The following is a 26,830-nucleotide window of genomic DNA, read 5'->3' as shown; positions in this document are numbered from 1 at the left end:
CAGACATTTCTCCACCATTTACATCAACCTCGCTGATTTTCAACTAATTGCAGACTGAGCTGAGAGTGTGAGAGTATTGCCACAATTTTCCTCTTCAAAGTATCTGCACAGGTAATGGAGCCTACTCAGTCAAGTATTTATAATTTTTAGCCTTACTGAGACTATTCTGGAAATATAACATAGCATTCAAATATTGTATGTATTTTAAATAAAATATAAAAATTAAACAAAGAATCAACAAAAATATATATGCAAGGACTGTGCCTTAAATATTATCATACTGGCACAAGTTCATGTTTACTTAATTCAATGTTAAAAGGAACACAAATACCAGCAATGGAAAATAATGTAAAAGAGATAAGTTTCAGGTACCACAACTCCTCATAAATTGTACCAAAAGCTGTGGGTTTAAAATAATGTCATTTATTTCACTTTTCCCTCTCCCACTGACTTTAACAAGGAGCCCACAGAAATAATAGGGTATGAAAGCTTAATCCAGCAACACAGTGATGAGCACGCAAACCATTAACTGCCTGAGTAGCTCCTTTGGCATAAAGTAACAATGCAGATGCTTCAGTAAGCATAAGTTTTGAATCATTGAATCAAAGCCTAAGCTTACACAGAGTTTCAGAGATACTTTTGTCTGGAGAAAACACACTGAATCCAGTATACCCCCTTTCTGACAACCCCAGTTTAACTTGAACAAGAATACAGACTTATTTCAGTGAAAATAAACGAGTTACAGATATGCACATGGAAAAGCGTACCCTGTATGAGAAGTGTAACTATAAAACATCCTCCAAAGGACATGCACCCATATAATTTAAACCCCAAGGCAATTTCCAACCACTTATTACAATGGTCAGACTGCTTTTATTGCAAGAAAAAATTAATTTAAAAATGTTGATCTGGTCTTATACACAAATACATGGGGCAGAAAACCAATGGTCAGACAAAAATAGATTTGATGAATTTGACTATTTTTACATATAAAACCATGTACATTTTACTCCTGTGTCTCTCACCAAAATAGGGTGGTTCTGTTTTCCACATTGCTTAAGTTAAACTGTCTTTTGTTATAATTCCTAGTTTGAATCACTTTTCTATCAGCTTCCCCATCTGCCTCAATGTTCTTTGACATACTGCAGCTGTGTTTCTTTCTGAAGTACTGTGTGGTCTGTTTCCTGCTATTAACTATTACTTCTCTTTTCCTTGGAAATAAAGTGCAAACATAAACTGTGGTTTTGAATTTGCTGAAAGCAGTTTTTTTAGCCTTTAAGGTTTGGGATTACCATGTGCCCGAAGCAGAGCCTCTGCAGTGAAGAGCGGGGCCTGAAGCATGTCTGCAGACTCCACGATCAGCATATCCTTAAGCCTTCGCAGGTCTTGAAGCCTAAGCCCCTCATATGGCTTGAAGAAGAAGAAAAAAGATAATTTATGTCAAATGTTTTCAAGTTAGTCTCTAATACAATATTAAAAAGAAAGCATTCAAAGCACTGTTACTGATCACCATCTCAACTGTGAGGCAGTATGGGACAAAGTTTGTTCACTGTGCACACCAATGACCATGCAAAGCTACATAGAAACACTGCCCTTTTCTAATATTTATAGTATGATTTTTGTAAACTTCAAAATCTAAAAGCATTTCTTCCATGTATAATGGAGAACTCTCTTAAGTTCTCCATTACAGCAGGAAACCATCTTCAAATGATAAGCTAGCCTAACACAGACTCACTCTCTCTCTCTCTCCCCCCCAAGAAAAAGTGTGATTTTCATATAATCTAGATGAACTTTGATTCAGTGATTAGGCCTCAGGTATTGTGGAATAGGTATGAGAATGCATGACTAGATTTGAACTAAGGATTTAGAGAAAAGCTAGACAAAGGACACGTTATCATACATTGCATATAGATTCTCTGACTATAGACTAATTGAGACCTGTTAATTCTGAATTGGTCTGGAGGAGGACACATTGAGACATTAGACAGTGAGAAGTTTGTAAGCAGAATCCAGTATTTGGGTCTTCTGAGGCAATATCCACCCTTTCAGAAGCAAAGTCAGTCCTGAATGGGACAGATGAGACACGCAATTAGATGTTCATAGAAACACTATGAGGGTTGAGGTTGGAAGGGACCTTCAAATGTCATTTGCTCCAGCCTTCCTCCTCAATCAGGGTCACTTAAGAGCCAGCTGCCCAAATGGCTTCTGGATATCTCCAAGTCTGGGGATATATTGTACATGGAGATATCAAAACTTTTTGAGAAACAATGGCCAACTCTCATAGCCCTATAGAGAGCAGATCATCCAGCTGCCTTCCTGGTCTGGAGATCTATCCCATTATTACAGCATTAAAAAAGGTCAAATCAGAAAGGCAAAAAGAAGTAATTTTAGGATTCTGAATTAGCTCCAACCAAGAGAGCAGAGATACTCACATATGTTTACAGACTCATTTTTAAAACTAAAAAAGGAAGACTATGACAACAAATAATGTATTTGTTAGTGTTGCACAGAGAAAATGCCCCATAGGTAGGAAGAGGAAAAAAAAAAAAGTGGGAGGGTCTGCAAAGAGAATGGATAGAGAAAGGATATGTAAAAAACACTATTCTTACATCAACTGGTTTTATTTATTTAAAGGGTAGCTAACAAAATATTTAAAGCATTTGACATAAAATGTTACATGCTCAGAACTAATCAGGAGCCTGGGCACCAAATGGCAGTTGTCTCCAGCAACTGGAGACAGAAGGACACAGCAGCAGTAGTGACAGATAATGACAGTTAAGACTATGCATTATTTACTACCTATATTTTGCTTTTATATAGACCATAGTCCAGGACTCACCAGTGCTAGATTGTAAAGACACAAATGTATGCATGCACACATGGGCAGAAAGCAAAAGACTGCTTCTGTCCTCGAAAGGTTACAATCCAAGTAAAAGTCTGCTGCGCCCTTTAAGGATAACAAGCAGAAGGCAGAAGTGATAGGGAGAATGGATACACTGGGTTTCAAAATTATTTTGTTCTTTTGAGACACCTACCCTAAAAATGTAACTTGCTTCCTGTATTCCAGACATCATAATTAACTCCACAATGCATCTAAAACTTATGACTGACTCACACAAAGATGTTTCCTGTTAGCTAATCAGTGAAATAAACAGGTGCTTCTCCCTACTAGAAACTTTGTCATCAGCAAGAGTAATGCTCCACAGACCTGCACCGGGTCTCTGCTCTTGTTGAGAAAGCAAGCAAAGCAGAAGAGAAATGACCTGTGAGTGTCCTGACCTTTTCTTGATTGCTCAAGTTCAGGCAGTTTCTCTGTGTCCTTCCAGTGCTGATCACGCATGACTCAGTAAAGGACAATCTGAACGTTAATGGCTTGCACTGAAATAAATCTGGGCCACTTGGATTAACAGCATGCTGGAATTTGACTGACCTTCTTAACTTATTACAAAAGAGATAGTTTTTAAAAAACATTTCAGAGACAGGATAGAAACAACTGTGTGCCAGAATGATTATAATTGTGCTGCATGTACAGCAAAAAAATAGAAGCAGAATGGTCATGACTGAGTCTGAACTCCATTTTGAATTGTAACTGTAAAGCAATCAGCTGTGTCAGCACAACTGTACTCAATTCTTGAAGACCATACACGTAAGAAAAAATATCTTTTCTGTTAAATTTGCAATATATAAGCATATTTTAGGACCTGGTATTTTATCCTGAAATGCAGGTATGCTCAGAATTATATAACTGATTGGTTCTAGGTCAAACACTTGCAAGTATCTCCCCTTGAGTAACAGACTACTATATTACCTCAGCTGGAGCATTCCACACAACCTAGGAGGGAGTTTTGGGTCTTCAATTTTTAAGAATCCCAATTTTATCTTTTTAAATAGTGAGGGAAATATTCTCTAAGAATGTGTTTGAAACATCAGACATTTGTTTCATAAAATAATATATGAGCCCACAGAAGAAGCTGAAAGAAAAGAAATTTTAGACTGGCACTATTAAGGAGGTTAATCTGGAAATTCCAGACTGAGGACTTTATACAATGGGAACCTTAAAAATGTAATGTGTACAAGGCAGTTTTGTAGAGATTTGTGAAGCTACAGTCTTTAGTTAAGAGGATGTACATCCAGGATGTAATATCACAGAAGTCTGTTTTTAACCACTTTGAACACTAAAGGACTTATCTCTGCAAGGCCATAAAGAATTGTATCCATGTAAAGGATTTTGATTACAGTTTATGATGCTCGGGGACCTCCTTTAATGGTCATTTATGGTGGAACTCTTTATTGACATTTGCCGTGAAAAATTCGTTGTTCAATATTAGCATTATTTAACTATATTAATGATTTTGAAATATACTGTAAGAGTTACTACTTTAATGCTTTGCTGAGCTTCTCACTACAGATTCCAACACTTCTGTATTTTCAAAAGCCCTTCTTTGAAATTCTTTTCTTCTCCAATTCTTAGATATAATAAATTATACTTTTTTTTCTCCTGAAAGTACTTTTAGTATGTAAGCTGATTATTTTAACACTTCATTTCAAACTATTATTACTTTCTTCACTTTTAAACCACCATTAAAATAGACAGGGGCAAAGTAACTCTTTGCTACAGTAATGACTATATAATTAAATGGTGACAGAACACTTCATGTAAACATCCTTTCTTATGGGTGGATGGAGTTATGCAGTTAATGGAGTAATATATTAAAAAATTATTTATACTCCATTTAACTCATTCAAGTAAAATTATATGCACTATATGTATATTGAGACTACATATATCTTAAGTAAATGTAGTTCCCTTCTCTCCTTTCACTTCATAAACCATTCTCTATCCGTAGAGATAAAATAAATTTGAATAATTTAAGATAACTCTTTGTACTAATGGTATTTATATTACTTATACATTTATATGACGTCAATTCAGGAATTGAAAAAATCACTCCAATTTTATACACTCAGTAAATCTGTGATACACTCACTAGCAGTGTATTTCTTCAGTAGTCAGTGGAACATATGAATGAAGCAATGAAGAAATTATACATTTTGCTATTGCATAAGTAATTCACTGTGTCTGACTGAGAGCCCAAACTGTTCTGGATGATCTGCTCCGAGGTACTGCTCATTCCCAGGTGTTTCTTATGTAAATTTAAAACATGACATGATTTGATTGAAAGGAAGGACCCTTTCAGGCTGAGCACTCCCAGGATACAGCACCAAGACAAATACGCTCTCATGCTACAACACATTGCAATGTAAAAGACTGTGCAAAAGAACAACCAAAATCTATAAAACCAGCTTAAGAACAATCACTTCATGTCATATTATTTAGTGTATCTTCAATTAGATTTAAAAGCTAGATTTAGATTTTACATATCAAAGATTTTTTCTGAGATTATTCAACAGAGTAAGAGCAAAGAATCAAGCAAGGAAGGATTATTGTGTTCTTCTGTAATGGCAGGCTCTGAAGGGGAGATATTGGGTACTATCATTCCAGATATTACTGTGCAGATTTAAACACTGGAGTTAAGCCCATTTAGCTGTTCTGCCCAGGAAGAAATCCTACTCATGGTTTTCAAATGTTTTATCTTTTCCTGTAACCTTCATTCACAAGATGCAGTTCCTTTGAAAAATGCATTTCTTACTGTTCAAAGTTTTTTTAATTATTCATGAATGAATATTTTCTGTTTTGGAAGGATGTTGAATGGCAACAATTACAAGCTGAATACTATGCTAAACAACATTTTGTACACTCCATCCCTCAGTGTTTAATAATATATAAAAATGAAACTGAGAGAAAAAACGTAGAGGATCATTCTTGAGAGGCAATTTTGGTGAAGCATCTGTGCTCTGGGGCTTTTGACAGAGGCTTCACCATAGGCAGTGGTAAGTGCAGCTGGCAGTGCCCATCCCTGACATTTGTATGCCAGCCTGGAGGATGAGGACACGCAGCCATTTGGATTGCAGCTCAGTGCAACTCTCCCTAAGGCTGGCTTTTCAACTGGTTTGGGCCACTCTGAGGGCTAGGATTGAAAGAAAGCTAGGATGCTCTTGGCATCTCCCTTGTGCCAGCACTTGCTCTCTTAGAGATAAACAAGATGTTAGAGAAATTATGCCACTGGAAAGTCATAAAGAAAGGGGGAAAAATCAGCAGGGACAATGTGAAGACAGAACTGCTCTATGTAAATCCCCAAGGTCATCAACTGGTGTACCAAATTCCAGGCTGACATTTATTGGCTTGTGAACATTCAGAACACATGGGAAAGCTGCCCTGGTACGTGAAATGGACAACTGTACAGTCCTTTGCATCAAGTCTTTCAGCTGGTTTTGCTCAGCATCTACCTTAAACAGGCATGAGACAACATCTTCTCTTGCAGAAAAGCCTATTCAAGTGGCTCCCGATTTGTCCCACCCATATCTGTCAGTTCATTGTCTTCCTACCTGTGCTGGTGTATATGCTAGCAAACCCCTGGTATAAATATGATAACAGTTATTCAATTTAAATAATACAGTTGCATACTACCACTCTTTAAATGTTTTTCTTCTTTTTAAGCCAAAACATTGCTATGATCTAGCTGAAAACATAACGTTTCAAACAGTTCTACTTGAATAACCAAAGGATGGTAAACTGCAATTGTGGCAAGAAACTGCTGCAGACTTTTGAAGTGTTTCTGCCAAGAGAGAATGTAAGTTCAAACTATCTTCTTACAATCTGGATGCCTCTACATGGAAATATTCAGAGAAATTAAAATGAGTTAATTACATTTGCTATTTCAACATACTAAGTACATTAAGCCTCATCTCTAAATGTCTCATCTAGGAATAAATATCTAATTAAGGCTGTTCATATTTGAATTTATCCAAGAAAAATGGTCAAAAAATTAAATGGACACTACAAGGACTCGCTCCCTTTCAAATAAAAGTGACAATGAGTGGCATTTTTCAGGGGAACAGTTAATGTGATCTAAGCCTATTCATGTATTTTCTTTTAAACATCATTAGGTCATAAATGGGCCCAGCTAGTAAAAGGCCAAAGCAATGCTATTTCTGAAGGGAGTAACCATAGAGAAATCTATTGTCCTTTAATTTAAACAGAATTAATTTGTAATATTTACTGAATGATATAATTTATATATGTATTCTTATTTGTGATTTTAGTTAAATAAAATCAAATCATGTATGGTCTTTTAAATTATCTTTATGGAATCACAGTTGACTTGAAGGCATAACAAAATTCAAGCCAATTTTTTGTCAGTGAATTGTCTTTGTCTTTCAAAAGTTTACTTGGAAGTAACCCCACTTGTTATTACCTGTTTTTCATACAAACTCTGGTATGCAGTAGCTTCAGGCATCATGTTATAAAACAAGAAAGTAAATGCACTATTTTGAAGTCCTGCACTAGTCAGTTTTGAGTGTTTTTTGTAACATTCAACCCAGTCTCAGTCCAGGAAGATCCAGGAAAAGTTTCCCTACTCTATTGCACAGATCTTCCCCTTTTCAGAATTTCTTCTGTCCTAATTTTTGAGACAAAAAGGCATCTTAAGAAATAAAATTTGGTTTAGAGAAACTGTTTCCAAGCTTACTGGCCTCACTGTATCTCTTCCAGCCTCACAGCCCACAAGACAGTCCACATAATTAAGATATGAATAAAATTTCTGTTTACTTTCGACAATGTACTTGTTATGTTCTCAGAGCTTAACCTGAAAATTATACAGAGCTGTGCTAAAACTGTTTACAAATACACAGTACAAAGTACAGTACCTACTGAAATACTTGCAGACTTGTGTCACAGTGTAACTGCTACAAGTATAAATGTGCAAAATACTTCAGCTTTAAAGTATCCTCTGACCTCTTTTTTGTCTAAAGCAGCATACTCAGCTTCAATGCTTTCAGCTTCAGGATCACGTGAAAATACCATTCGAGATTCCAGGTTAAGAGCCAGCTCTTTGTGGTGCTGTTTCTCTGCACAGTCACATGGGGTATCCTTATTTTCATTTTCTGCAAACAAATCTCCACCATGTTTTACTAGAAGCTGAAAAGTAAAATGGCAAAGTAAGCAGTTATTTATTAGCAACTCTAATATGACCCTAAAGAAAAGGCATGTGAGTTAAGAAGAAAACAAAAAAAAGACCAATAAACCAAGAACAGAACAATTATTACAATAATAATAATAATGGTCCTTAGAAACAAGGCTTATCTATGGTTATTAAATAAATTACTGCTTGTTTTCACACATAATTATACCTATATCCACAGTAATTCCAGAGAACCACAAAATCTAAGGAATACATTACAAGGTAATTTTTTACAATATATCGGTTAGGTTTTAAAGACTAAAATTCTGCTTTACTGATTTGGTCGGTGCCCCACAGAGAATGAGGGGTCTGAGACCCTCAAGCATGTATCAAGATGGAGCTAAAGACACCTTTAAATATTCTTTCTACACAGGTACAACTCCACCATTTGTATACTTGTGCTGACAGAAAATTAGAGATTCCTTGTGTAGGACAGATGAGAGGATACTGATTCACAGGGAGCACAAAATACTACTGGCAGTTCTACTTTGTTTTTGAGGACATGAAAAAAGTGAAATGAAATAATGCTAATTCTAGCAATTCTAATACAGTGCAGCATTGTGCCATTTCACCAGCCTTGTTTCTTGCCAGTAACCCTCCCAAAATGCAGTCTCTAACTATCAAACCTTTGTGCTGCTCTCCTTCACTTGCCAACTTGGTCTCCTGCTATACTGACCTGATGCAAATACAGCAAATGCAAGGACAGCATACGCCACAGATTTTAAAGACCCAGGTGGACCATTCTGCTGATTTATTATGACACCTTTATATCATTACTAAAATGATTAATCTTGTTTCTAAATAAAGTCTATAAACATTATCTTCCCTTCAGAGCATGATGTCTGTAACAACACTATCCAGGGTATTTCAAAACTCAGGTTCTAATTTTTTAGTACTTCTAAAAATCCCTAAACTTTTCTAAAATTATCTGTTCTTCATGTACACCTTCTAGATCATGATCAGACACTCCTTAATTTCTTCTTCAGTAGAAGAGAAAATTTCCTTCATCTCTCACTGCAAAATACAGAATATCTTTTGCAAACCTGGATTCATTCTTGTAGATTGGGAAACCTTTCCCACATTCTCTAAAATAAAAAAAACATACAAATCCAAAAATACCACAAACCAGTGCAACAACGAGATTTAGTTGAGAGGATATTAGTGTCATTGTGTATTTGATCTTCATAGCAGAGTATCAGGCAGAAATACAGATGATACTAGGATAATTACCAAGATACACAGCCAACAGTTAACCTTCGTTCTATCTAAACTTCTTAACATTGCCAAACTTTGTTAACCTGAGTATCACATTCTGTCTGTTCATTTTAACCTCTAAGAGAAATTTAACTGAGGCAACTAAGACACCTTCTAAGGAAAATGAATAATAAATACATTTGAAAGAACATTCCATAGACTTATGCAGCTCAAAATCAAATCTGCAAGATGAGGAATTTGCAAAGCAACATGTTTTTAATAATGATATCATATTTCTCTAGAATATGGCATTATTATCCAAAGCACTGTTAAAAAGTCTTGTGTTGCTTGATTGAGATTAATAATCTGAACAATCATATTAGCCATTTAAACAATTGTAAAAATACCATTTAATATGCCAAATATAGTGTGATAATGTGGAATGTATCTGCATAAAACCAAATCTGTTCAGCATGAAAGTTATTATTGTCTATTCATTAGTTTGAGGTAAGCACATAATTTTACCCAAATATCTTTAGCAATGGGTTCCACACAGGTGTTCTGCTTGGAGGAAAAATCTAACATAGGTGAATGGAGCAGTATCAAGACTGCACACTTGACTATCAACTTGGAGCAAGTCAACTTGTAGGTATTTCACCCAAGACGATCTATATTTGGGGTTTCCTTTTCTTATCTGGGTGTGGTGGGCATAGGCAAAGATACAGAACAGGGGCTTTCCTGAAAAGTGGTGGAAAGTGAAGGAGACAGTAAAAAGGAATGCTGCTCTGAAGTGAGGGTAACCACTGCAAAAAATGGGAAAAAGGCACTCCTGGGGTTCTAAAAGACCTTGCGTTTCTGGAGAGGGGGAGGACAACCTGAAGATTAGGATCAGTTTTTTTGTCTCTCCTTTTTTTTTTCTTTTCTTTTTTTTCTTTTGTTAAGAATTTTAATCCTCAAGTACTTCTAGGAACAAAGAGATAATTGTTAAATTCCTTCACCAATCTCCTGGTTTCAGGCTTGGTGAAGGCACGTAGTGTTCGTGTTCATAAACTTGTTCTTGTTGAAGAAGTTAGGAGGACTACAGACCACAGACTGGAGAATTTAGGATATCTTAGATCCAAGGTCTTCTATCCTACGGTATGGCAAATAAGGAAGTTTGAACTTGGGGGGGTACACTGTGTTTCTAATGCAGAAACCATGACTAGTTAGGACTACATAACTCTGGCCAACAGCAATCCACGTGGATCAGAGTGTAAATTCTTCTTCAAAGACAAACTGAAAGCAAATTAGAGTCAGAAATGGTTTACTCAACTACAACAGGTATTGCCAACATAACATAACCCAGTTTATATAATTAAATGGGGAACTAGCAGTCTAGTACCTGGATTTATCAAATGAATCACATTACAGACACTGAGAAGTACAACCATAATTTGTAAAGAAGCACAAACCATGAACTTTTATGATAAGCTTAAAACAAATTGACTTTAGTCTGCAGTTAAAAGCTGCAGCCCAGCTCCAGAACCACAATTCACTCTGTAGCAGCTGTGACTCTTTCTGACATTGCAGTCTGCCTGGATTTACTGCATGGACCCATTTTTTTCTCGCTCTTGAAATTGAAGCTTTTTTAACTGGTGTGACTAACTCTAACATCACTGTATAGCCCCATGTAGGGACATGAAGGCAGAGACAGGCAGAAGACTCCTTGGTCAAATCCCTTGTAAATCTGAAGTCTAAGTTTGTAAATACTAGATATTGAAATATGTTGGAAACTTGTTACTAAAGTTTACTTCTGTTTACCATTTCTGTACCAGAAACAACCTTTCTTATGTCAAATAATTTTATGTATGTGTTTTTCACCAACATTTTTCAGAGGTCCTTCAATGCTAATTGCTATGTCCCATTTTCTCATATGACATGCACATCTGTCCTCTATTATATAATAATGTAAACAAAAATATGTTTAAAAGCCAATGTCTCATCTTGAGGAAGGATAGATAGAAGACCAGGGAGTGAAATGCCTATAGGTAGAATTTATCAGGGAGTTGGATCAAGTAAGTGGCACTAAAACAAGAGAACAAGAGCAACTTATATAGTCCTTTGCAATTAGTTTCTTTATCAAATCTGAAAGAATAAAAATTTGACAATCAACATAAAAACAGTAGTAACACAGACCTAGGAGACAGCCTGATATTTGTTTACAAATAAATCACATCACAAGAGGCTCTAAATCAGTCTTGTAACCATGACTTATTTTGGATGAAAGAAAGAGCCAGACAACACCTCTATGTCATTCAGTTACCATGTATATAATTAGCTGGGTCTGAACATACTTCAGCTAGCAAAGACTGCAGGGTGACTTGCTTCCCTGGTGAAAATCAGTAAGAATGTAAATAATTTCTAAGCATATGTTGAAGACAAACTGCTGGTGTGGAGCTTGAGGAGCTGTAACAACTCAGGGCAGCAGAAAGAGAAGGTGCAGGGGCAAAGTTCAGGCTGTGTTACTGGAGGTTAAGTATCAGCATCCAAAAGCAGCATCCTATTAACTCCTCTCAGAAATGAGCAGGGAACCAAAGATGCAGAAGCTTGAATAATAGCATAGAGAATGGCAACAGGAAGTGGAGTTTTCATTCATAAGAAGCTCAAAAAACTAAGGATGATCTGTATACTAATAGAATGAAAGAAGGGTTGGATATTGGAAATAAAAACACACTATCTGAACTTCTATAGAAAGGACTAATGAAAAACCAGAAGGCAGAGAAGAATATTCAGTTCAGGGGGTGCACAGCTGAGGCTGGGGAACTGAAATTACAAACTTTAATATTTTCAGACAATATCTGGGAACTTGGTGGAACACAATCAGCAAACATAATGCAAGAATCATAGAGAAGGTGATGCTATATACCTTTTTTTAAATAAACCCCAAACAAACTCATAAATAAACAGACTATCAAGAAACACCAGTGGAATACAATTCTCTAATTAAAAGAAGACAAAAAAAGGCTTTGGTGAATGACCTGACTAAAACCATAACAATAAAGGTAACATGGCTACTAAGAATAAAAGTGCTGCAAGGAAGAAAACACAAAAATAAAGGCAGCTTCTGTCACTGCATCTGCCAAGTATATTTAGAAAATATATAAGCTAATAAATGACTCTTAAAATTTCAGACTGCATAGGTGACTGATAACAGACAAAACAGTCAGCAAACATGAGAGGAGAAGCAATTCCTGATTTCATGCAGAGCAGTCTGTAAGACCTAATTCAAAATGTTACTATCAAAGAACCACTCACTAAGAATTCCCAAGGATTCATTAAACTTGCAAAAGCCATAAAAAAACAAGAAATCCACTGGCCACTTTCAAAAATCAGCACTAAGTAAGTAAAGAAATCCACTGCCTACTTTCGAACAGTGGCACTAATAAGTGTGGAAAAAATTCCAGAAACACCAGAAGAATCTGTGAAGAGAGAAAACTAGGACAGAATCATATGGAAAATAAGAAGGTGAAGTTGTCTTCTTAAGAGGAATATGTAAAGAACAAAGTCTGGGAGAGGTAAATGCAAAATCGCAATAAACAAGACTCTGACAGTTTTTTTGAGCTGTATACATGGGCATAAAAACTCAGAATAAATAGTTTTAAAACATCACACAGTAAATCTTTCAATGTTTTTGTAAACTTGGCTGCTGGACAAAGTGTAAAAGCAATCTCATATTACATATAGCAGAGAATTGGTATGAACTGTTAGATTCTCTGTGGATGTACCACACACACTTTATGAAGGACACAAAAGAAAGTCTTTCAAACTGAAATCTCAGCACAAGAGGTTCTAGAAAAATCAATAAACCAAATACTAATATAAATACCCAGCATCAGATGGTACTTCTAATGGTCCTAATGAAACTCAAATATGAAACTTCTGAACTATTTATTATAATATACAGTTTACTGATTAAATCTGTGATGGTACAAAATTAGAAGGTAGTAAAGGTAACACCAATACTAAAAACAGCTCTGGGAATGTTAGGAAAGATCATCAGGTTTTTACTTAAGAGAGAGGTCACCAGTGAAGTCCCAGAGGTTCTGGGACCGGACTGTTTAAGATATGAAGTTGTTATCTAGAAGAGAAAGTAAAAAAAGAGGTGCTAAACTCTGCTGATGATAATAAGTTATGGAGCACAGTTTGAATAAACATGAAATTATGAACAGAACTAAAAAAAAGCAAATTTCACACTCAAATGCTGAACTGTGAAGTAATTGCTGCCATTGAAAATAGACACACTTATGAAGATGTTAGCTGTTTTTGAAAATGTTAGATGTCTGTTCATGTTCTTTATATTAAATTACCAGCACAATTAAACACTATTTCTCATTACTAGATATAGTTTAAAAGTAATCTGAGGCAAGGTCTTTAAAAGTCATTCCCAATTATTCATTACTATCCACTACTTTCACAAACATTAAAAAAGCTGGACACTGTAAATTAAAGACATCAATTTTGTTCTTGAAACATGGACAGCATTTCCAGTCTCATCTGCAAAGTGAAATAAAAAGAGCTCTAATTTTCTCTCAGCTTGTTATTTCACTTCTCTTTACACATATAGGATGCTCTGCCTACCTTTAAATCTTTTTCTCCACTGTTACAGTCTTGTAATAAATTCCAATTTTTATATGCCTACATGAGTCTTCATATTGAGGAGTTGTTTTAATGAAGTTAATGTATACGTAATCAATTTCTTTCATTTTTCTCTACAGTGTATGTTTTGGGATGTTTACCTTTGCAATTTTTCCAATTAATGAAAAATAGAATTAAAAGTTAACTCAATATAACATAACAGATTCCCTCCCCCATGAAAAAAAGCTTTGTGAAACATTGTCCATGTCCTTTACTCATAACATATATAAACTTATACATGAACTGTTACCTCAACACAGGTTTTCATCCCTGAGGCAGCAGCATAGTGCAAAGGTGTATTTTTTTTGTTATCAACAGCATCAATGGCTGCTCGTTCATACTGTCCTTCATCCAGCTTTGCTCCCTTCCACTTCAGGATCATCTGCAGACAGTCAGCTCTTCTGCAGTCGTCCTCTGAGGGTCGTGTCAGGCGAGGATGAAGAGCTCCCTCTGAGATCATGATCTGAGGTCCCATACACAGTAAGTGCATTGATGTCTCATTGTGCACATTCCTTTTATTTGGGTTTCCATCTCGAACAAAAAGGAAAGTTCTGCAACAGGGGAAAGAAATTGAAGGAAACTAATTAGCTCACAATTCCATTCATTTCCTGGAAGTGAGAATGGTGGATTATGACAAGTCTTCTTGCAAAGATTTTGATCACCCATGCTAGTGACAAATGATCTTTAACATAGAAATACCACTGGACAGCTCTGCTCCATTTCTCTTAGGAGTCAAGAGCCAAGATCTGGATGAATTATTGAAATATCACTAAGTACCATATACAATTACTTTGTCAGGATATGAGAAAGTTTATTCTACAATTCTGTGTTGCATTATGATAAATGTTTTAAAGGCACAAGATTAATGAAATAGCCACTTTATTTCTTCTTCTCTGAACTGAATAGTAGTGAATTTGCAAATAGATAATGACAGAGCAATTTGTTAAAATTCATTCTCCTTTGCCATATCTTTAGTCAGGTGTAAATGCAGCACTTACTACTTCTCAAAATGTTATAAACACTATTCCTGCTAGCACTGCATGCATTGAGGAATGACTATTGACTTTTTCAATATGGAAGTACAACATAATGCAAACTCTCCCCTATATAGGTGACAGAAGCTGGCAAGAATTTCAGTGTTCTCTTGAATACTTTAGAGCCAGTTCAGAGTGGACAATATTACAACAAAAAAATCACCTTAGGAATGAAAGGGGAAGAACAGGCTGATTCTTAGAATCACAACAATCTCTGAATCCTAACAACACCTGGCACAATACAGCTCCCTTGCTGCTTCTTGCCAGCAAGTATTATAGAAATTACAATCCAGATCTGAAATGGAGAAACTGAGACAAATCACTCAAGGCCTGTGCATCCAAACATGCCTTAGCCTTTTGAGGTATACTAAAATATTTTTTAAGGGAGAGTAAATGGTAGGCAATGACAGAGAGGAAAGATCACCTCTTTGAAGGACTGGGGTCAGAGAGACAGCAATGGTAAAAAACTCCGTGTGAAGGGAGCAATAACAGCTTCTGTTCCCTCAGGTTCCCAGAAAGGTAATACCAAGCTCAATCTGAAGCATGGCACATGCATTCAAGAGGTCACTGCAAAAATGCCTGCACGGTTCCCATAAACCTTCTCACACACAAAGCCCACAGAAGTCACTGTGTGTCTCCTCTCCAGGCTATTCCCTGACTCCAAACAGTTTTCAAATACGAAAAAAGAACCAGTTATTCTGGAACCTCATTCAGATAGTGCAGGGGACCAGGTTCCACTCTCCCTGACCACACCCCTAAGACTAATAAAAACCAGTTTCAACCACTTTAGGGCAGCTCTGCCACCTGAAAGCAGGTGCTGCCTACATAAAAAATCAGACAATATTACTCCTGGTGAACAGTGGTGAGAAGAACTTGACAAACTTACCCAATTTGACCAAAAAAAATGTTATTTACCTCAGTTATTGCATTATGCTACAGCTACAAGTCTAAACGCCATCTCCTCTTTCTGTTGTCCCTGCATACACACCACCTTTTTCTCTCTCTCAGAGTTCACCCATGCTTTGTTCAGGACAAAGAATAATACTGAAAAAACTATTTTATTAGTAATGGAAGAGGCTATACAGGGTATATAGGAATTTCCCTCTCAGATATTATTGAAAATAGTCTGGACAAGTATTTAAGTAGAAAAAACTAGGCACAGATGATCTGGTCCTGCAATGGAAGAACATCTTGACAACTGTTTGGTCAGTTGGATTTCTGTCCTTTCTTCCTCCTGAAAATCTTGGAGTGGTTTGAATTTAAAAGAAAGCTTATTATTAAAACACCATTTTTAAAATATTAATAAACAAAGTATTCAGAGGAAAACACAAAACAGTCTCCTCTATGTTGCCCTATTTTGACAGCAAAAATGTTCCTTAGAGAAATCTCTCTTTCATTCCATGATAGCTGACATGATAGATGCATTTGTTAAGAAACATGAATACGCCAAACTTAAGATTAAAGATTTTGTCAAAAAAAGTAACAGCATATTTTGTTTCCTTGAGGTTTTTTGTTTGTTTTCAGAGGGAAGGGATTAAGCTAGACAGGCAAAATGCTTCAGAGCAAATTACATGACATGGTAAGACTAACCAGTATCAAACACTATCCAAAGTGCATTTGTTTGTTTGGATTAGCTTTACAGGGTATTACACTAGAGACAGAAAGAAAGGAGGGGAAGGAAGGTGGGAAAGTCAAAGACAAAGAGAGAAATGGGAAGGAGAGAGAGAAGAAGATGGGGACAAGAAGATACGTTCTATAGAGGCACCTGGATATGATCATTTCAGCATAAGGGGAAGTCAAGCCAATCCTGAAGAGCCCAGCCAAACCCATAACTTAAAGTTCAGAAATGACCAGTATTCAAAAATGGGCAAATAATACATTTTACATCCACACATTCATTACTCAACAAGGCTCCATTTTTAACAGTGGTATTTGGTGCATAAGACTTTCACAGAGCAGTGCTGTAGATCCCTGCAATTTGGCTCACAACTTCACAGGCATGAGAAGCTAAATTTTGCCTGGAAATGTACTGAAAGAGTGAAAATATGCATTGCCTATGGGAAATATCACTTAACCACAAGGCAGACAGACTTTACTCTAGTTGCAGTTTCCAGATTTTGCTGCAATCTGTAGCACTTTGCAGAATCCAAATTTGAGGTGACAAAAGTATCATAAAAGTGTTGAAAAAGTGACAAAAAGGAAAGGGCTGTAACACTCACACCTACTACTATCTGTATTTGCAAAAAAAACAGCAAGAAACTCAAGATCACAAGGCTGGGAACTTGAATAATAAACAACTGGGACATGTCCTCACTTTGAGAAACTAACAACACAACTACTTCTTCAGGTTTGGATAAAATCTTTGATGTTTGGGGCATGAAAACCACCATATTTACAGTTTATTTCTCTCTCCAAACAAATGCTATATATATTTCAGCTATATATAGATACACATTTCTGGAACTAGATGATCTTTAAGGTCTCTTACAATCCAAACCATTATGTGATTCTATGCTCTATTTGTATGCATAAAAAGCCATACAAAAATATACCCAAGTGTAGAAAAATAAAAATTAAAAACCAGTATAAAATGAAAGTATAAAAACCAGTATAAAAACCAGTATAAAACTAGTTGGAGGCCAAAGCTGGAGGCTAAAGCATGTCTGAATATGCTCAAAGACAGTGAAAGTAACAATTTTGGAAAGCAAAAAACTGACATATACTGTAAAAAGTACACAGTCCTTTAAAGTACAACTTGCTAAACAAAGTTACACTGCAAACTCCAGTGCAGGCATGAACCTAAAGCTCACAGCTTTAAGAGAAATATTAGTATTACCAGAAGAATTTTAAGAGCATTAAGAGAAGTATGGGTAAACCATGAGTTACAAAAACATATAGAAGAGCCAAGTCATGTTATCCAGTAATTGAAACTCATTTGCAATGAAATAATTTCTGTAATTATTGAATCATTCAGCTTTCAACACAGTAGGTCAATACTGATGCATTCAACCTTGAATAACTATGATTATTTCACTAAAAGTACTTTTCTCCCAAATATACTGAAGAAAACAACCACAGTGTACCAGTAACCACTTGAATAAATCTTTTTAGTCATTACTGTTTTAAATAATTTTGGGAAGAGTACTGGTTTTTACCTGATGTTGAAAGCCACAATCAGTAAATATAATTATTGTTATTCATTATACAGTGCTAGAAAGTTATTTATTAGTACTTCAAAGTTCTTCTCCGTTTCACTAACATTCTGAAGCATTTCTTACATTAATCCTTGTATTTGTTATACAGCAGGCCAAAGAAAAATTATGCTTTATTTATGGTTCCTACGACTATTAGGAGGAACAGTAGCACCAAAATAAAGATTAAACAATTCCTAATGCAAAAATGTATCAATTACTTCTGTAAGTCTCTTGTAACCAGAACACTATTGTTTTTATCTATGAGTTACTTAAGTTCAGCATTCCCTTGGACAGTCAGGAATACTGTTTCCAAGATCCCATGCCTCTTCTGGCTTTTATTTCAATATTCTGAGTGGGATTTTAAAAGAAATAGAGCTGAATGCCAAATCAGAAGTGGCTTCCACTGAAGCTGGCTGCTTACCAGCAGCTTTGTGACAGTCCTTGTAAAGCAAACTCTGTGTGATTTGCATCTCTGTCTCTGGCCCTTTCTTATATACATCTCTTGATGGCTAGAACTAATTCTAGGTGCTATCCTTCTTCCAGCCTTGTCTCCAAATCCTTCCTTTGAAACACAGATTTTTTTTCTGAGACCATCCAGTCTGAATTCTCTTCCCACATAACTTTGACTTTTAGTTTTATATTGGTCTCAAACAAATGTGAGATGAAATAATAAATATGAAATTACCAACACGTGTTCTCATTTTCACCTTTTAAACACACAGATTTGTATTTCTGCACAGGACAACTATCTTTGTTTGTTTGTAAATGACCTGGCAGTGTATGCTATCTAGTGTTGATATTATTTACATAGCAATAATGAAGAAATTACACAGTGAATACTATCAAGCTTTGCATCATTTGTATTTCTTAAAAATCATAACTGTATTAAAGAAATGATCTCATCTTTATCTCTCCCACCATAAAAATATTTTCAGTTTGTATGTCACTTTAATGACACTAATTATTTTCCTTACATGTCCCAATGATGTAACTTTATTACATTAAATATAAAAAAAGAAGTGTGAATTTAAAAAAATCAAATAATCCATGATCTGTACCTTGGCCAAAAGGAAAGCTGTGTCTATATACAATGTCACTGAATATTTTGCTTGGATTTTGCAATTAGATATAAAAATTAATGAGTTATTTCTGAAATATTTGAGCCAACAGATCTCTCTGGTAAGGAAGGCACATGTGCCTCTAACCCCAGGGTGAAGTGAAGCCATTTGACACAATGATTCAGTATTTACCAATCAACTCAACAGTCACAAACTCTACCTGGCAACAAAATTAGTTGAAATAAAGACATGGTCATTCTGGTTGGCAAGGACCAAAGCTGTACTCCTCTATAAACCAAAGAAAATTTTACTTTGCCTGTAGAAAAATGTTCACAACGGCTCTAAGGAGAACAGACAAGACAGAATAAGAAACCTTTGAGTGCACTGCATTAATAGGTCTCATTTCACCAATCACTAACAAAGCAGTCTTACTCTGCAATGTGTGATTTCCACCAAGGAAAGTAAAATTAGAACAGTTTCCTCTGGGTGCAAAAAAACCCTAGCAGCAAGAAGAAGCAATAACTCAAGAGTGGCAGCTGCAGCTGGAGAGCAAAGGCTGTGCTGTGAGCAACAAACTCACAAGCATCATGTCTCTTTAACCTACTGAGGTTAAAATAATCGAAGTCAGACAGAAGAGAGTCAGCTTTAAGACCTAAAAACACTGCAGCTGACTCGCTTTTGATCTTTGTTTGTAGGTCAGACTGTGATTAGAATAAAGTCTACTTTCTGTTTTGCATTTTGTGACTAGGTCATGAGGAACACCAGGGAAGATACCTTGGGAGGCCACACACGTCTGCTCAGTGAGAACAGCTCAAAACTGAGATTTTCAGCTTTAGGGAAAGGAAAACAACAGTCAGTGAGATAAAGATCTGAGTTTTTCAGCCTGCCTTACTGTACTTTAGAAGACAGTGCCCAAGTGGGTGGCAGCCTTTGAGGAACAAAGCAAATGCTACTGCTGCTACTTCACATCTGCGGCTGCTCCTCTAAGTGTCTCCTCTGGTTTTTTCTGTCTTTGGCAGTTTTCTCTAGGATTTAGTCACAGTAAAAACTTGATCACTTTTAAAGGCTTCCTATTTATACTTTGTACATCATCTTGACTTCTTTTTAGACTGACTATGATGAAAATGACCTTATAAATTACTATTTTCTACCACCCAGTCAGATGCTCTACTACTGAAATCAGGGGCACTTCAATTCACTTGGTCCTCCTGCTTCTTAATAAACATGCCCACAAAGCCCTGTGAGATCATATTCTTAATTTATTATTCTCCTTCATCTAATTGAGAGCTCCCTTCAGTATTTCATATTCCAATGAATTTGAAAGGTGACCAAGACTCACAACAACACAAAATGACTGATCTAAAAAGGACCTTACAGAACTAATTCAGCAGCTGAGTGCAATGACAACAAAGCAATTTGAGAAACACCTATGCTTCCACTTGGACAGATCCAAACACTGCACAGGTCAGTCACCACACAACACCAAAAGAAAACATTTAACACTACACCACAAGCAGTATTGTCCATAAGAAGCATTCATGTCTCATACTGTAAAATCATCAAAGTTTTCAATTTACAACTTCGCAGGTGCTTGCTATTCAATTTTACATATTTAGTATAACATAGGATGAGATTCATCTTCTCAGCTCTGGTGACCTACAGTGCAGACAGCTGATCCAATTCTCTTAAATTCCCTTTGAATCAATGGGAAGAAACAGGCACTGCTGGCACACCCTGAATTTAAAACACTTTATGGTCACCTTCACAATACATGAATTGTGCTGTTGCCTTCACTAATTATTCTGACTAGATTTATTACCTATGACTGTACTGACTATAAAGGAGACCTAGTATGAATAATTCCAGTGGAGACATACTTACTTTTCTGAATAAAATTAATTTAAACAGAAGTGTGTTTGAAATAGTTATCTGTATAATTGTTGATAAATAAAACAAGCTTGCTTTCTGTTGCTCAAAGTGAATGATCTGGACAATGACATTCTAATAAATTATTCAGATGAAGTAGTGTATCATACACTTTAAGTTATTAAACCAGAACAGAATTATTTTGTTATGTGGAAGAAAGGGAATATAGTTGGGTGGTTTTCTTTTGTATTAAAATCAGAAGCCAAAACTTAAAAAAATTACTTTTAGGACAGTAGCTTAGGCCACTATTATGCCTTCATGATTTTTCTTCCAAATGAGCTTTAAATTGGAAAACCCCAAGCACATGTAATAATTCAAAGAATTACCATGAGAAATAAAAAAAAAGGAGGAAAAAAAAGACTCCTCCAGTTGCTTTCTGAACCTACTTGAAAACATCCATACACTCAATACAAATTTCCTTACACTGGAATCCTGTAGTTTTGGTTAATAACCCCACATTTTCCCCATTTGCCCTTATTAGATAAAGAGCTGCTATGAACCTTATTAGTTTTCTTTTGCTCACATTTATATCAGAAGTACTGTTAGGAAAGCAATTTACAAAGGAACACTAGACTTATTGTCAAAGCATTGAATAGATGTTCAGAAATTTAATTTTAAAAAATGAATTTTAGCACCTTTATGAAGATTTCAGCACAAGTCATTTAGGTCTATTTGCATCTCAAAGTTTAAATATTTACAGAACTTCTGTCTGTCAAAACAGTGAAGTAGCCTCTTTTTGATTTCCATCTCCAGAAAAAAACAAAATAAAAAATTCAGAGCAGCTTCAACCTTATCACAAAACAAGCAACTACAGCACTTCTCTAAAGCCAGATGACCTGCAAAGAACAGGGTTTTCATCAATACTTTTCCTTAATATATATTTTTGCAGCATAAAAATCCTCTAATAACCGCTAAACTTCAGGGAAATCTTGTTCTGAAAAACAGTCTACACACATGTCCCTCAAAACTATCCAAAACTAATTTTCAACATGACTGCAAATGGATGAAAAGCCAACAAAACCTGGCATGGGAAGAAACATTCCTGAATGTGCTCTGACAAATGCAGCATTCCCTTTGGGGTCAACAAGTTTTCTGGCAAATTCACCCTCCATAACATGCTGGAATTATTAACATACTTTTTTTGACTGTATTACAATTGCTTGGTCCAGTCTTCACTGAAACCTCTTTAACAGGCAGAACAGAAGGGGACTGTAGCTGAAATTGCAAGGGATGCATAGCCTAGCGGAAAACACCACTATTTTGATGTTCTGTCATTCTTCTGAAGTGAAATTTACTTCCCAAATTGTAGTAACGAAACAAGAGATATTGCCTATGAACAAATCCCAGGCACATTTACCAATGTTTCTCTCTGACTGACCTAGCTATGCCTTCATTGCCAGAGTTGCTTAACCATCATTACTGAATGGTAGACATCAAGAATGTTAAGAGAAGTGGGTTTGGGTTTGATTTTTTTTTTCTTTAGTTTCAGCAATCACCTCAATTTCCAGAATCTCTGTAAGAAGAAAGTCCTGTTTTTCTTGTTCTAGGAAAAAATCAGCTTTGTAAACCTGTCCTGTCTCCCCAGAGTTCCGTGTTTCTGTCATCTCCTCCTCCCCGCTCTTCAGGCCAGGACCAGCAGCAACTGCTACAACAATCCACTTTTGGATTGAATACCCACAAAGTGCTCAGATATAGCACTATGAAACACACAATGAGGAAAATCTGTCACTGATCCAAAAAGCTTCCCAGCAAAGCTGCAAAACTGAAAGTCACACCACATATATTGCAAAATGACAGTTTATCTAAGGGTTTTTTTTTCCTTTCAACGTCAAGCAAGTCCTCGTGATTTCCAGTCACTCCATTTCAAGCAGCCTCTGGAAAGTCTGTTCTCTTGTCATAGCTCAGAGTGCTTCACCAACAGCCAGACTCCAGTGAGTAACTTTCCACATTGATAGCAATTCTTTCAAACTAAGTAGTCAGATGGTCTAAAACATCTCTTGGGCAAAAAAGAAAAACAAAAAGCCTGAGGGCATTGGATGTGCTTGATCATCTGAAGACTGCCTTTTCTAAAGAAAACATGTTTCCAGTGTGCTTTGTCTGTAATATTTTTATACACATTTAGGGAGTGAAATTTCAACTACCTTCTTAAATATGAATCTTCTGTCAAGATCTTAATTCATAGGGAAACATGATACATATTTGTAGTGGGATAAGACCAGTGTGGATGTTGTATAAAGCTCTCAAAATTCCTGTGTGGGGTGCTTCATGAACTGCTCCAGCATGGGTAACTCCACAGGGCACAGTCCTTCAAAACACAGCAGCAGTGTGGGTCCCCACAGGGTCACAGGTCCTGCCAGAAACCCTGCATCTGTGTGGGCTGCTGTCCACAGGCTGTGCAGCTCCTGCCAGGAGCCTGATCCAGCATGGGCTCTCCATGGGCTCCAGGCTCCTTCAGAGCACACCCACCTGTTCTGCTGTGGGGTCCTCCAGGGGCTGTGGGTGCCTCTCTGCTCCCCATGGATGTCCAGGGGCTGTGGGAGGCCATCCAGCCCCAGCACAGCCTGCACCATGGGCTGCAGGGAAATCTGCTCCAGGGCCTGGAGCACCTCCTGCCCCTCCTTCTCTGGCCTGGGCTCTCTGCAGGGCTGTTTCCCTCACATTTTTTTCACTCCTCTCTCATAGAAGCTGTGCAGCATTTTTCATCCTTTCCTAAGTATGCAGAGGTACCACCAGCATGACCACAGTCTCAGCTTTGGCCAGTGGTGGGGGAGGTCTGGAGCTGGCAGACACCAGCTGTGCCTGGTGTGGGGCACACTGATCTCTTCTCACAGATGCCATCCCTGCAGCCCCCCGCTACCAAAACCCTGCCCCATGAACCCAGTACAATGCCCTTCTGCCAGCTCCTCTGACAGGTGCCACAGCTGGGGGCTGAGGGTTATCCTGTGCCAGCCTTGGGGCTTCTCTCTGCTGATGAGCTTACTGGCCTGAGATGAAGTTTTAGAAAATTCTTGTTTGAGTTAATTAGCTGTGGTCAGCAATTTTTGGTTTATAAACATTAAATGCTATGTTAAAACAAACTGGTATGTCAGGTAAACATTATTCAGGGCTGCAGACCAAGTTATACATTAATGGAATGTTGACTATGTTTTGGTTTATATTTCAACATTCCTAGTATACTAAAGTTTCCTATGATACTCATTAAAATGATCAAGAAATGATCCTAGAAATGATCAAGAAATGATTTTAACAAAATCTTGCTGGATCTTGTGAAAAGAAGTTAACAGCAAATTTTTAAATTTTTACATCTTGATCCTGTTTCTGGTCTGTAAATATTGGATCAAAAGTGCAGCAGCCAGATGACTCAGATACTTGCTGTATAATAACTGAGCAGCTCGAAATCATTGAGAAATTTTTGTTGGCTTAAGTTTCTGCCAGTAGACTTCATGCTGGATTAAATCAAGTTTGTGCAGGTTGGCAGTTTTGCTTTGTGACCCTTTCACCTCCTCTCCAGTTTCTTGGTTCTTTCCTTCTGAGATGACTGCAGCAGGATGTCCCCAAGTCCCTTTCACTGCAAACCTGGTGCTTTCACTGTGCCTTTGGCCAGCCACCACCCTCAGCACTGCCACATAGGATATTTCTAAACTTCCCAAAATATCTCTCTCAATGCATTCTGTAATGCAAAAGGTGTACCAACAACTGCATCACACTACTCTATTTTGAGAAAATCTCGCACAGTAAACTGTAAACACGTCAGTTCATATCCACCCACAATAATACTATTGCCTGTAATGAAAAATTGAATTATATGGTGCGCATGCAAGTAAATGCTACAGCTTGTAGTTAGTGGTGCTACAGATTCCCCAATATTTAAAATGTTTTATGAAGAGATAAACATAAAGTATTATACTACTATGGACATCTCATAATTGTAAATTTCTCTCAAAATACAAAGAAATTAAAATTAATTTATATTTAGGCACTCAACTTTGTCAGTAAATCAAAGCATTCCTTTTAAAAATCAGCTCATTTAACCCCTCCCATATCCAGGACTTTCTGCATCAAAAAGAAGCAGCTTAACTCCAAAGCACTTGTGCCCTTTCTGCTATCAACTTAGCAAATAGACACACAGTAAGGCTTATATTTATTCACTTTTACTACTTTATTTAGATAAAAAGGCCCTATTTATGTGCAGCACATCTTAAACAGAAGCCCTTAGAAAGACATCAGAAAAGTTAATAGTAAAAAAATTTCAGTAAATTATTGCTCACAAGTGCTACAATTCTAACAGTCTGGGTTTTCAGAACCAGATTCCAGCAGATACAGGCACCCACCCTATGTTTAGAGACAGAAAATGTATTACAAACCCTTGATTCAAACAAGGCAAAAGAATTATTCTTTTGATCATTAGTTTGTAATGTGTGAAAAAAAAAGTTCTTCTGTGAGACTTAAATGTTGAAGGGCCTATGTAGCTAGTAGCAAAATGGCATTTCTAAATGACTTTTTAAAAAAAATACAAAGCAGTTATTTGAGATTCCATCATAATGATGCAATAATTAACTAATGCACTGCTCAGAAGTCAGTAATTATGACTATTTCTTTTCATACGTGCAATTCCATGTGTCCTTGTTGTCTCAATGAGGCTATAATTTCTTAAGAGCTATTTTCTTGAGAGAAATCTGAAAATCTCAGAGGAAAAAATAATATGGAAAGTGTAAGTGAAAACTGGACACTATTTTAAATTCATTTTAGTTAACTCTTTTCTATAATTCAAGAATAGGAATGGGGGAAAAATAAAAAAAAAGTTTCAGTGATTAAATGAAAACAAATTAAAAATAGAAATACAGAATACATAGGGAAGAAGAGAAAAATATTTAGCCAAAATTTAGCTAAATTTTAAATTATAAAATAAAAATTTGGTTAGATGAATCTAAAACACAGAGGAAAAATTTATGGTGAGAGGCCAGAAAGCTAGTAAAGTTACAGCATATGAGGTACAAAACAAACCTTATGAATACTACAGGACCATTTAGACATAAACACAAAAATGAAAAGAATATTACCAATAACACAGGTTAGTATTTCTTCCTGTTCTGTTTTCTAATATGAAGAAGAGGATATTTATGAAATTCTTTCTAATAGTGCTTACTGAAGAAGAGGTTTAGTAACGTCTGTCTGCTACTACCTTCACAAAATATTAGATGAGAATAGCTTGTGTCTGCAATGTCCGGACATGGGTAAGATGTTAATCTTTAATTGATCTTAGAGAACTGAAAAAAATACAAAAGAATGGAAATACCTAATATTAGGGATTGCAGTCCATGTTGACTGCAGCAACAATAAACTTACTCATTGTCAAGATATTAATGTTCACTGTTATTATCCAACTCAAAAAATAAATGCTGTCTGAATAATGCAAGAATAAATATATATTGTACCATCTAGAAATAGTTACAATCAGTGTAATATCCACAAAGCTTTGCAAACCGATTATTTAAAGACAGGAAAACACATCAAGAATGGTGAAACAGTCACTATTTTCAAAGAACGATTAAATAGGAGTCCTAAGGAAACAAGCTAAAACTGCCCAAGACTAATTTTACAAAGAAAGGAACAGACACTGAAACAAAACTAAAGACTGTTTATCAGCCTGTGATTATAGACTAATTTGA

The 26,830-nt window shown here is 36.4% G+C and overlaps 1 protein-coding gene across 7 annotated transcripts in view; it reads right to left on the bottom strand.

The window, feature by feature from the left end:
• The window catches only part of ANKIB1 (ankyrin repeat and IBR domain containing 1), an 88,424-nt gene that overhangs the window by 28,744 nt on the left and 32,850 nt on the right, over window positions 1–26,830 (bottom strand). For all 7 annotated transcript variants that reach the window (XM_059466148.1, XM_059466186.1, XM_059466178.1 and 4 more), the window contains exons 3-5: window positions 14,200–14,500; window positions 7,856–8,038; window positions 1,293–1,410 (exon numbers count right to left, since the gene is read on the bottom strand). In XM_059466148.1, coding sequence (XP_059322131.1) covers window positions 1,293–1,410; window positions 7,856–8,038; window positions 14,200–14,500 — 602 coding nt within the window. The remainder of the gene's footprint in view (window positions 1–1,292; window positions 1,411–7,855; window positions 8,039–14,199; window positions 14,501–26,830) is intronic.

This window comes from Ammospiza nelsoni, chromosome 1 (assembly GCF_027579445.1).
Source record: "Ammospiza nelsoni isolate bAmmNel1 chromosome 1, bAmmNel1.pri, whole genome shotgun sequence".
NCBI classification, from domain to species: domain Eukaryota; kingdom Metazoa; phylum Chordata; class Aves; order Passeriformes; family Passerellidae; genus Ammospiza; species Ammospiza nelsoni.
The sequence above is the reverse complement of the archived record's forward strand: the minus strand, read 5'-3'. Positions and strand labels throughout refer to the sequence as shown.